We start from the raw sequence: 12,877 nt of genomic DNA, 5'->3' as shown, positions 1-12,877 counted from the left end.
GGGGGCGCACAGTGCGGGGAGCTCTGAGGTCAGGGGTCAGTGCTGGCCGGAGGGCCGCCCACCGCGCGGAGCGGGGGCTGCAGCGGGTCAGAGGAGGCGGGATCCGGCGGAGGCGCTGCTGCTGCTGCAGCTTTTCCCCTTGAGGAACTTGAAAAGAATCAGCATTTTTCTCCCTAGTAGAGCTTCGAAACTCTGCTGTGAGCAATTTGGAAATTCACGTCGAGTTTCGGGTTCATTAGCTCCGGCTCCAAAGCTGGTGCAGGCTCTGAGCTGTCTAACGCAGAAGCCCCGCACCAGCGCCCTGAATTAATGTTATTGTTATTTGTGTGGACGTGCTGGGTGCAAACAAGGTTAATTGAAATGAGAACGCAGTTTCCTCTTGATGCTGACAGCTAGAGGAGTTCCGTTTGGTGCAAGAGTTGGCTTTATTACCCCTTTTTATTAGCGCTAATTTGGGTCCTGTATCAAAACGCACATTAAGGGAATTGTCTGCAGCCGCAGCACTGCCGGCCGCAGGCCGCCGCTCCCCGCTCCCTTCTGCGCTGCAGTTAAAAGACAATTAAAAATAGTCTCCTCGCTAAATCACCCTTTGTTTCTCTGCTTTCTCTCCTTCCCTCCTCAGCTGTAGTCGTATTCAGCTGCCCCCGACCCCACACCTCTCCCCAGAAAAGTGGCTTTTTGAAGCTCCTGTGTGTCCTCTGCAGGCAGGCGGGAGTCCAGTGGGGTGCAGTGAGGAGTCCGGCCGGGAGAGGCCAGCAGTGGGGGGTGCCCGGGGACCACGTGGGCAGGGCAGGCAGGTCTGACAGCGGAGGGAGGAGGCCCCCGAGAGGTATCAGGCCTGTGGAAGGTGTGAGACCTACAGGGTGACAGCTGTGTGAGCTCCTGGCAAGGTTCCATCCCGCCAGGAGGCTGGCCTGCTGGAGGGGCAGGGCTCACCCCAGGGGCCCCAACCGAGGAGTCAGCCTGGGCGACTTCAGAGGCACACACCCTCCCCTCCCGCTGTCTGCTGGCCCTCAGGCCTCAGTCCCCCCACGGGGGGAGAAGGGGGGCTGCCCACCCTGTGTCCCCCACCAGGTCTCCCCTGGACCCACCTGCCGACGGGCCAGGGTGCTGGGAGCCTGCCCCCTGCACCAGTCCTCCACAGTGCCCGCCTGCGTTCAGTGCTCAGCAGAGCCCCGTGGCCAGGCTTCACCAGGCCAAGTCAGGTCTCCAGTTCACGGACGCTGCCAGGTGTCCACGCATCAGGCAGCTGGAAACTCTGCTGGATTTCAGGCCCTATGGGCTGACACCCCACCTAGAGCCCCCATGCACCGCCTCCCTCCTACCCCCTAGCCCTGCTCTTCTAGACCAACCTCCTCCTGGCCCATGCCACCCCAGCCCTACACCCTGGAAACCAGGCAGGCTCGGGGCAGGTGATGGACTCACGTGACAGCACATCAGGGCCTGAGCCAGCCTGCTGGGCTGGGTCCCCCGTCTCAGTATCCTCATCTGGACCGTGTGAGGGCAGACGAGCTCTGCCCGGGCGACCACACCTTCTGGGGAGGCTGAGGGTCTGACTTCAGGGTGGGCGGCCCCTCCTGCTGGCCAGCGCTGTGTTTATTTCCACAGTCAGTGTGTGGCTCATGCCTGGCGGTGGAGCCCTGGGTGGGGCCCTGGGATCCTGGCGTTCCTGCCTGTGAAGTGGGGTGAGGAGGGGGGCTCGGGGGAAGTGGCCTGCCCTCAGCCTCACTGCCTTTCCACCCCCCCAGATGCCTGTGTGCTCCTACTTCCTGAAAGGGATCTGCAGCAACAGCAACTGTCCCTACAGTCACGTCTACGTGTCCCGCAAGGCGGAGGTCTGCACCGACTTCCTCAAAGGCTACTGCCCACTGGGTGCGAAGGTGAGGGGCGTGGGTGGTGGGAGGGGCTCGCGGGTGTGTCCTCGCCCGTCACGCTCACCTGTGGGCTCAGCCCAGCACAGCACCGGGGCTGCCGTTGTGGGAAAGCCCCCAGCAGCTGAGCAGCCCTCGGCGCCGCAGCTCCTTCTGGGAGGGCCCGCCCCCACGGGCCTGCGGGGCTGGGGGGAGGCTGCACGGGCCGTGGGGGACCCCGGAGAGGCCTCCTCGGTCCCGGTGCCCCGAGAGGGAGCCTCCTCACTGGCCTAGGGGCTGCAGCAAGGCCCGCTGCCACCCTTTCCCCACACACTTGTGAGTGACCGCCCTGCCTCGGGGACCCGTGGTCTGCCGTGGGGGACCAGGCCTGGGCCCTGGGCATGGGGATCGCGTGTCAGTGCAGGGCCAGCTCCCCGGCCCCGGCCCCCGCGTTGCGCACCGCACCCCTCCCTTCCTGTGCCCGGCTCTCTGCAGTCGGTGGAGCCCTTCCCCGAATCCTTTTCCTCCTGCCCCAAGCCTAAGGGCTGGGCCGGCTCCGCAGACCCTGGGCCCCAAGCAGAGCCAGTGGTGACCCTGAGGGCAGCCCTTCCTGGAGGCGAGGCCCAGCAGGCAGCTCCAGAGCAACCCAGGTGGGGGGTGGGGCAGGACCCCCAGAGGCTGGGGATGATTATTGTTAGAGATTCCATTTAAATGAAAATATCAAAGCGGTCTTTAAGGTCTGCCTCTATTAGTGGAAGTGCTTACTGCGTCCCTTTCGGGCTGCGAGGCTGCCCCGTGATGGATAGCAGCTTGTAATTATAGGTGGGAAAAGCGCTGAGCAGGCCGGATCCGCGGGAGCAGAAGCAGCAGCCTGGGCCGGCGAGGGTTAATTTTATTCTAAATAATATAGAAAGTGCTGAGTCGTCACCTTGCTCCTGAAGTGGAAGTCATCAGATGGGCCCCAGAGAGTTTATAATATTCCACCGAATCGAGTGGAATTGTTAACCTTGCTTCATAAAGCGCTGGCTTGTTAAAGAGGCGCGTTCCCTTTTCTTGTGAATAATTTAGGTCCGGAGTAGGTCTCTGCCCCTTCCCCTTCCGGGTGCCGGGTGCTGCTCCTGGGCCTGAGGCTCAGAGGTCAGCCCCTCGTGTCTCCTCACTTTGTCCCTCTGGACTCAGGACACTTGGGGACACGGTGTCCTCCTGTAGGACGCCTGTCACTTCGGGTGGTCCAATGGCCACATGTCACAGGGTCACCGCCACAGAGCTTTCTGCGCAGCCCCGAGTCCCGTCACTCCTGGCGCTGGCGGTGGGGTCGCCTTGGTCCCTTGCTGTCGGGTCCGTGGAGCAGCTGTTAATGCGCGTGCTGTGGGGGACGCCACTGTGAGGCGCGGCGCTAACAGCCCTGCTGCTCTGTCCACCGCACTCGGAGCACCGTCACCAGCGCTGCCCTCAGAGGGAGAGTGCCCCTTCCCTGCCTGCACCCACCGGGAGTGGGTAGCAGTGCAGACTCCGCGACTCCCACCGGGACCTCACTGTCGCTGTCCAGTTGCTCACGTGGTCCCCAGGGTGCCTTCTGGCGCTGCAGGACATGCACCCCGCCCTGGAACGGCCATCCCTCCCGGCACCCTGGCTCCTCTTCTTTGTGTTCACAGCTTGTGGTCAGGGTGCTCACTGCAGCTGGGGTGTCGCGTGTCTCCCGCGCCTCCTGCTGCAGCTCACGTGCAGTCTCATTCGCGGCCACCTCTGTACCGACAGCCCCCGCCCGGCTGCGTCCCGGCCCTTGTGCTCCCTCACATACTCTCCTCGACCTCCTTCTCACCCTGCCCCTGCGTGTGTCAGGGTCCGGGCTTCCAGGGGCGCTCTGCCTGCTGGAGAGGCCCCTCCGCCCCTGTCCCCTGCTTCCTCCTGCCCTTCGTAGGCTCTTTGTCCTGGCATATCAGTCTTTGGAGTCACAGACAGCGTCTCCTTGTCACCGCCTGATAACTTGCCCCGGGTACCCTTTCTCAGGCTGAAATCCTTCCTGTTTTTATGGGAGCGTCCTTCCATTTTTCTCCATGTGGGTCTGGTTCCAGGATCTGCCCCCACTCAAGGCCACGCGCCCCTCCTGTACCTTCTCCAGTTTGGCTTTACGAGCTGCAGTGAGGCGGGGTGGAGGTGAGGCTCCGGTTGGGGCTCAGACCCCAGTCCACTCGCGGCCGTGGCCCTGCACAAGTTGTTCACCCTCTGGGCCTCGGTTTCCTTTCTGTAAAATTGGGATAACGGTAGTACTTACCACGTAGGAAGCTTGTGAAGATTAAGACGTTAGTGCAGGGGGCTTCCCTGGTGACGCAGTGGTTGAGAGTCTGCCTGCCAATGCAGGGGACACGGGTTCAAACCCTGGTCCGGGAAGATCCCACCTGCCGCAGAGCAACTAAGCCCGTGTGCCACAACTACTGAGTCTGCGCTCTAGAGCCTGCGAGCCACAACTACTGAGCCCCCGTGCCGCAACTACTGAAGTCCGCGCACCTAGGGCCTGTGCTCCGCAGTAAGGGAGGCCACCGCAGTGGGAAGCACGCGCACCGCAACGAGGGGTAGCCCCCGCTCGCTGCAACTAGAGAAAGCCCACTCGGAGCAACAAAGACCCAATGCAGCCATAAATAAATAAGTAAGTAAGTAAGTAAATACGGACATACGTACATACATTAGTGCAGTGCTTCACAGCCCTTTGAGCAGGCCCTGGGGTGTCAGGGAGGCTCCGGTGTCCCTGTTACCCAGCCTGTGGTGTGAGGTGCGACCTCGCCTCGTTTCTTCCACACAGTGAGCCTTTCCCCGCAGATGCATGCTAAGCTGTCCGTTCTTTCCTCTCTGATTTGTGGTGCCACTTTTTAACGCCAGCTTTATTGAGGTACGGTTTACATATCGCCCCGTTCATCTGTTGGGCAGGTGTGCGATTCAGTAGGTTTTAGTAAGTTTACGAAGTTGTGCAGCCATCACCACCCCCCGGTGCTGGAGCGTTTCTGTCACCCCAGGACATTCCCTCAACCCTTTCTGTGGTCGGTCCTGTCTCTGCTGCCCCCCCCCCCCCACCCCCAGGACACACTAACGTACCTCCGTCTGCGTGAACCAGTCTTTTGTGGGCAGCGCACGCGAGGGAGTCCTACCATGCAGACTTCGGCGTCTGGCTTCTGTCGCGAACGTGTTTCTGAGGATCGTCGTGCTGTGGTCTCGAGCAGCACACGAGCGGCCCTCCACTGTGTGCAGAGACCGCTTTCTGTTTCTCCGCTCGTCGGGGGATGGGCACTTGGGCTGTGGCCAGTGGGGCTTTTGGAGTGAGCCTGCTGTGAGCGTCTGCGGGTCTCAGTGTGGACACAGCCTGCAGGGATAGCCGCCTGCACCGGTCCAGCTCCCACCAGGAATGAGTGAGGGTCTCATTTTGTCACCTCCTTGCCAGCACCTGCCAGCCCTGTCACCCGTTTAAGTGCACAGGACAGTGGTTTTTGGTGTATTACATTTTTAATTTTGTAACTGTAGTAAACTAAATATAACATAAAATTTGCCCTTGTTGAGTATACAGTTCAGTGGCATTAATTACATTTATAATACTGTACAACACCACCACGGTCTATTTCCAAAACTTTTCCATCACCCCAAACAGAATCTCTGTAAAGAGTCGGCAGTGACTCCCTGTCCCCCCTCTCTCTCCAACTCCTGGCAACCACAGATCTACATTTCGTCTCCATGAATCTGCCTCTTCTAGATATTTAACATAAGTGGAATCTTACAGTATTTGTCCATTCATGTCAGGTTTCTCCCGCTGAGCACCACGCGTTCAGGGTTCACCCCTTTTGTGGCTGAGCGACGGCCCATCGTGCGTCCAGACCACACTCGTCTGTCCCCTCCTCTGGGGATGGACACGGGGGTTGTACCTTTTGCATGCTGTGACCATCAACGTACGAGTGGCTCTTCAGGTTACTCCTGTCACTTCCTTTGGGTAGAGAGGCACCAGGAGTGGAATTGCCGATTATACGATAATCCTGTATTTAGCTCTTTGAGGGACCACTGGACTTTTCCGTAATGACTGCACTGTTCGCGTCCCCACCGGCAGCGCCCGAGGGTTTCGCTTCCTCCACATCCTCACCCGTGACTTACCTTCCTCATTGGTTAATAGCCATCCAGCGTGTGGCATCTGACTGTGGTTTCAGTTCACAGTGCCTTAGAGATTAATGATGTTGAACATATTTTCACATGCTTCTTGGTCACTGGTCTATCTTCTTTGGAGAAGTCCTTGCCTTTTTTCCTTTTTTTTTTTTTTTTTTTTGGGCTGTGCCCCGTGGCACGTGGGATCTTAGTTCCCCGACCAGGGATCAAGCCCGCGCCCCCTGCATTGGAAGCATGGAGTCTTAACCACTGGACCACCAGGGAAGTCCCTTCTGCCCATGTTTGAATTGGGTTGTTTGGGAGTTTTTTGTTGTTGTTGAGTTATAGGAGTTCTTTATATATTCTGAATACTAACCCCTTATTGGAGACATGATTTGCATATTTCTCTTCTGTGCGTTGTCTTTTCACTCTCTTGGTGGTGTACTTTGATGCACGGAAGTTTTTCATTTTGTTTAAGTGCAATTTATGTATTTGTTTTTCTATTGCCTGTGCTTTTGGTGTGATATCTAACTTATTTTTGTCAAGTCCAATGTCATGAAGCTTTTCCCTTGTGTTTCCTTATAAGAGTTTTATAGTTTTAGCTCTAAAGTTTAGGTCTGTGGTCCATTTTGAGTTAATTTTTGCATATGGTATTAAATAAGGACCCAACTTCATTCTTTTGCAAATGGATATCCAGTTTTCCCAGCACCACTTTTTAAAAAATATTTATTTATTTGGTTGCACCGGATCTTAGTTGCAGCAGCCGAGCTCCTTAGTTGCGGCACCAGGGCTCCTTAGTTGTGGTGTGCGGGCTCCTTAGTTGTGGCATGTGAACTCTTAGTTGTGGCATGCATGTGGGATCTAGTTCCCTGACCAGGGATCGAACCCAGGCCCCCTGCATTGGGAGCACGGAGTCTTATCCACTGCGCCACCAGGGAAGTCCCAGCACTGCTTGTTGAAAAGACTGTCCTTTCCCCATTGAATGATCTTGACACCGTTGTTGAAAATTTATTGACCATACTTGGGATGGTTTATTTCTGGCTTCTCTTTTCTATTACATAGGTCTATATGTTTGTGTTTTGATTACTATAGCTTTATAATAAGTTTTGAAATCAGGAAATATGCATCCTTCAAACTTTGTTCTTCTTTGCCAAGGTTGTTTTGGCTATTTGGGGTTCCTTGAGATTCCATGTAAATTTTTGGATGGGTTTTTTTATTTCTGTTTTTTTTTTTTTTACAAGGCCTTTTGGATTTTAATAGGGATTGCATTAGCTCTGTATATCACTTTCGGTAGTATTGTCATCTTAACAATACTAGGTCTTCCAGTACATGAATGCATGATGTGTTTTCATTTATTTAGACCTTCATTAATTTCTTTCAGCAGTATTTTGTAGTTTGCAGTGTATAAGTCTTTTGCCTCCTTGGTTAAATTTACTTACTCCTGAGTGTTGGGCTTCCCTGGTGGCACAGTGATTAGGAATCCGCCTGCCAATGCAGGGGACACGGGTTCGAGCCCTGGTCCGGGAATATCCCACATGCCGCAGAGCAACTAAGCCCGTGATCCACAAGTACTGAGCCTGCGCTCTAGAGCCCAGGAGCCACAACTACTGAGCCCACGTGCCACAACTACTGAAGCCCGAGCGCCTAGAGCCCGCTCTCTGCCACCGCGGTGAGAAACCCCCGCACCGCAATGAAGAGTAGCCCCCACTCGCTGCAACTAGAGAAAGCCCGCGCGCAGCAACGAAGACCCAGTGCAGCCATCCATAACTAAATAAGTAAATAAATAAATCCTGAGTGTTTTATACTTTTTGATGTTATTTAAATGGGATTGTTTTTTAATTTCCTTTTTAGATCATTCATTATAAATGTATAGTAATGCAGTTGATTTTTTTTTTTTTTTTTTTTGCCGTACGCGAGCGAGCCCCTCACTGCTGTGGCCCCTCCCGCCGCAGAGCACAGGCTCCGGACACGCAGGCCCAGCGGCCATGGGTCACGGGCCCAGCTGCTCCACTGCACGTGGGATCCACCTGGACCGGGGCACGAACCCGTGTCCCCTGCATCGGCAGGCGGACTCTCAACCACTGCGCCACCAGGGAAGCCCCTGCAGTTGATTTTTGTGTGTTCATTTTATATCCTAAAATTTTGCTGAATTCACTTACTAACTCTAACAATTTTTTTGTGGATTCTTTAGGGTTTTCTACATACAAGATCATGTCATCTGCTAACAGAGATAATTTTCTTCCTTTTTGATTTGGATGCCTTTTAGTCTTTTCTCTCTCCCTCCCCCCCTCCCTCCCTCCCTCCCTCCCTTCTTTTCTTCCTTCCTTTTTTTGCCGAATTGCTCCGGCTAGAGCTTCTAGTAGTACGTTGAATAAAAGTGAACAACGGGGCTATCCTAGCTTTCAGTCTTTCACTGTTGAGTATGCTGTTAGCTAAGGGCTTGTCGTACGTGGCCTTTATTATGTTGAGGTTATTCTCTTCCAGTCCTAGTTTATTTGGTGTTTTTATTATGAAAATGTGTTGAGTCCTGTCAAATCTTTTTTGTGTCAATTGAGATGATCATGTGGGGTTTTTCCCTTCATTCTATTAAGCTGGTCAATAAACATATTGATCACATTGATCAGTCACAATTATATTGATTGATTTTTGGATGTTGAACCATCTTTGCATTCCGAGACTAAATCCCACTGGATCACGAGGTATAATATGCCACTAGTTCAGTTTTATAGTATTTTGTTGAGGATTCACATCTGTATTCATAAGTAATATTGATCTGTAGTTTCCTTTTCTTGTAGTGTCTTTGTCTGGTCTTGGAATCAAGGTAAGACTAGCCTCATAGATTGTTTTGACTGTTGTAAGTTAGGAAGTATTCTTGCCTCTTCAGTTTTTTGGAAGAATCTAAGAAGAATAGGTATCAGTTCTTCTATACATGTTTAGTAGAGTTCACCTGTTGAAATCATCTGGTCTTGGGCTTTTCCTTGTGGGGAGGCTTTTGATTACGGATTCAGTCTCTGCACTATACAGTTGACCCTTGAACTGCACGGCGGGGGGCAGTCAGGGGCACCAACACCCTCCACCCCCCGGCGCAGTTGAAAATCCACATACAACTTTACAGCTATTCCTCCGTGTACGTGGTTCCCTGCCAGCTGCTCTTGCTGTGATGAGTCGTTTCCTATTGAAACCTGGATGTTTGGGCTGTTATGAGAGTCCGGATCTTATTTAAACCTTCTGTTTCAGCAGGTTTCCCCTGAGTCCACTCCAGGAGGTGGGCAGGGGGCGTGCAGGTAGAAATCCTGGTTCCCCCACTCGGCCTTCACTGACCCCTGCGGAGGGGTCTCCCTGGTGGTCCTGGGTGGATGGCAGGACTCGCTTCCCACTCAGCCTCCTCCGGCACCATCCTAGCAGGGCAGGGAGGGATGCCAGGGTCAAGGCTCGCCACTCAGCCTTTGCTGGCCCTGGTGCGAGGGAGCCACCCCTTATCCGCACCCACTGACAGTTCCGAGTTGTCAACTTCTTCTGCTCCAGGTCAGGATGACGAGGCAACAGGAAGTCCCAAGAGCCACCACCACGTCACTTCTTGGGTCCCCAGGTCCCTGGTGGCCTGCCTCCTCTCCACCTTTTATGGTCTTCCTGCGGTTGTCAGGGTTTTGGTGGTGCTTAGTGGAGGAGTAGGGACAAATATGTCTCCTTCGTCTTCCAGGAAGTGGCAGTCCCTTCTATTTCTTATTTTGCCAGTTTTGACTTATTTTCCCCCAGAAATTGATCTGTTTTATCGAGGTTTTCAATGTATTGGTGTGCCTTTGTGTGTATAACATTCCCCATTGCATCTTGAGCTCTTAACCTTTTCCATCTGTATTTAGTTGGCATTTTCTCGCCTTTTCTCTGGGCTGTCTCGCCCGAGGCTTGCCCATCTAATTGTCCTTTTCAGACAACAGGTCTCACCCTTGGGATCAGCTTCTGTTGCTGCAGGGCCCTGGTCTCGCAGTGGCCTCTGATGCCCTCAGAAGGAGTCCAGCGGGCACCTTGACTGGGAGGGGGCGGCTTGTTCTCTGCATGGGCCCCGGCACAGAGTGCTCGTCATTTATCGTGTGATAAGCATCTTCTTTGTGATCGTGTAGACTTACCGAAAAGTTGCAGAGAGTGCAGAGAAGGGTCCGCGCACCCTTCACCCAGGCTCCTGCACTGCTAGTATCTTGTCTTTTTTAATATCATTTTGGTAAGTGCCATTTATTTATTTATTTGGTTAGTTAGTTAGTTATTTAAAATATTTATTTATTTATTTATTTTTGGCTGCGCTGGGTCTCTGTTGCTGCACGTGGGCTTTCTCTAGCTGTGGCGAGCGGGGCCTACTCTTAGTTGCGGTGCGCAGGCTTCTCATTGGGTGGCTTCTCTTGTTGCGGAGCACGGGCTCTAGGCACGCGGGCTTCAGTAGTTGTGGCTCGCGGGCTCTAGAGCGCAGGCTCAGTAGTTGTGGCGCACGGGCTTAGTTGCTCCGCGGCGTGTGGGATCTTCCTGGACCAGGGCTCAAACCCGTGTCCCCTGCATTGGCAGGCGGATTCTTAACCACGGCGTCACCAGGAAGACCCTAGTGTCTTACGTAGCTGTAACTGTCTGTCAGAACTAAGAAGTTAGCGCTGGTGCGTTACCACCACCTACCACTTTCTATTCCTAGGTTCTTTAATCTTGACGAACAAAAGCTCTTAATTTTTTTTTTTTTTTTGCGGTACGCGGGCCTCTCACTGTTGTGGCCTCTCCCGTTGCGGAGCACAGGCTCCGGATGCGCAGCCTCAGCGGCCATGGCTCACAGGCCCAGCTGCTCCGTGGCATGTGGGATCTTCCCAGACCAGGACACGAACCCGTGTCCCCTGCATCGGCAGGCGGACTCTCAACCACTGCGCCACCAGGGAAGCCCAAAAGCTCTTAATTTTAATGGAAATATTATTATTCATCTCTCTTTACAGTTTGCACCTCTTGTGCTTGTATGAGACCTCCTTCCCCACTGCATCCTGTGGTCGGATCTTTGCCATTTAAGACGTTCCCCACCAGTCCAGCTGGAAGTGATTTTGTGTCTGTGTAGGGGACCAGTGTTGTTTCGCCCACACACCTTGCATTGAAGAGCCCCTTTGCCCTGTGGATCTGTCATGGGCCCCTCTGTAGTCAGGTTTCCTTGGACAGTTGGTATCTGTCTCTCCAGTGAGTCTTCTGCCCATGATCAAGGCACACCGTCTCTAGTTATACAGGGTTCTCCTTTGATGTCGTTTAATAAAATTTTTGTTTTTGAATTTTATTTATTTTTTTATACAGCAGGTTCTTATTAGTTATCTGTTTTATCCATATTAGTGTGTACATGTCAATCCCTATCTCCCAATTCATCCCACCACTACCACCACCACCCCCGCCACTTCCCCCCGCTCTGCCTTGGTGTCCATACGTTTGTTCTCTACATATGTGTCTCTATTTCTGCCCTGCAAACCGATTCATCTGTACCATTTTTCTAGGTTCCACAATTATGCATTAATACATGATATTTGTTTTTCTCTTTCTGACTTCACTCTGTATGACAGTCTCTAGATCCATCCACATCTCTACAAATGACCCAATTTCGTTCCTTTTTATGGCTGAGTAATATTCCATTGTATATATGTACCACATCTTCTTTATCCATTCATCTGTCGATGGGCATTTAGGTTGCTTCCATGACCTGGCTATTGTAAATAGTGCTACAGTGAACATTGGGGTGCATGTGTCTTTTTGAATTATGGTTTTCTCTGGGTATATGCCCAGTAGTGGGATTGCTGGGTCATATGGTAATTCTATTTTTCGTTTTTTAAGGAACCTCCATACTGTTCTCCACAGTGGCTGTATTAATTTACATTCCCACCAGCAGTGCAGGAGGGCTCCCTTTTCTCCACACCCTCTCCAGCATTTGTTGTTTGTAGATTTTCTGATGATGCCGATTCTGACTGGTGTGAGGGGATACCTCATGGTAGTTTTGATTTGCATTTCTCTAATAATTAGTGATGTTGAGCAGCTTTTCATGTGCTTCTTGGCCATCTGTATGTCTTCTTTGGAGAGATGTCTATTTAGGTCTTCTGCCCATTTTTGGATTGCATTGTTTGTTTTTTTAATATTGAGCTGCATGAGCTGTTTATATATTTTGGAGATTAATCCTTTGTCTGTTGATTCGTTTGCAAATATTTTCTCCCATTCTGAGGGTTGTCTTTTCGTCTTGTTTGTAGTTTCCTTTGCTTTGCAAAAGCTTTTAAGTTTCATTAGGTCCCATTTGTTTATTTTTCTTTTTATTTCTATTACTCTAGGAGGTGGATCAAGAGAGATCTTGCTGTGATTTATGTCAAAGAGTATTCTTCCTATGTTTTCCTCTAAGAGTTTTATGGTGTCTGGTCTTACATTTAGGTGTCTAATCCATTTTGAGTTTATTTTTGTGTATGGTGTTAGGGAGTGTTCTAATTTCATTCTTTTACATGTAGCTGTCCAGTTTTCCCAGCACCACTTATTGAAGAGACTGTCTTTTCTCCATTATATGCCCTTGCCTCCTTTGTCGTAGATTAGTTAACCATAGGTGCATGGGTTTATCTCTGGGCTTTCTATCCTGTTCCATTGATCTATATTTCTGTTTCTGTGCCAGTACCATATTGTCTTGATTACTGTAGCTTTGTAGTATAGTCTGAAGTCAGGGAGTCTGATTCCATCCAGCTCCGTTTTTTTTCCCTCAAGACTGCTTTGGCTATCGGGGTCTTTTGTGTCTCCATACAGATTTTAAGATTTTTTGTTCTAGTTCTGTAAAAATGCCACTGGTAATTTGATAAGGATGGCATTGAATTTGTAGATTGCTTTAGGTAGTATAGTCATTTTCACAGTATTGATTCTTCCAATCCAAGGACATGGTA

At 51.9% G+C, this 12,877-nt stretch overlaps 1 protein-coding gene across 2 annotated transcripts in view; it reads left to right on the top strand.

Moving 5' to 3' along the window:
• ZC3H3 (zinc finger CCCH-type containing 3) overlaps positions 1–12,877 on the top strand; it is an 80,532-nt gene that overhangs the window by 60,505 nt on the left and 7,150 nt on the right. For both annotated transcript variants that reach the window (XM_033842971.2, XM_033842970.2), the window contains exon 9: positions 1,749–1,880. In XM_033842971.2, the coding sequence (XP_033698862.1) occupies positions 1,749–1,880 (132 nt within the window). The remainder of the gene's footprint in view (positions 1–1,748; positions 1,881–12,877) is intronic.

This window comes from Tursiops truncatus, chromosome 17 (genome assembly GCF_011762595.2).
Source record: "Tursiops truncatus isolate mTurTru1 chromosome 17, mTurTru1.mat.Y, whole genome shotgun sequence".
NCBI lineage: Eukaryota > Metazoa > Chordata > Mammalia > Artiodactyla > Delphinidae > Tursiops > Tursiops truncatus.
This window is presented reverse-complemented; position numbering and strand designations above follow the sequence as displayed.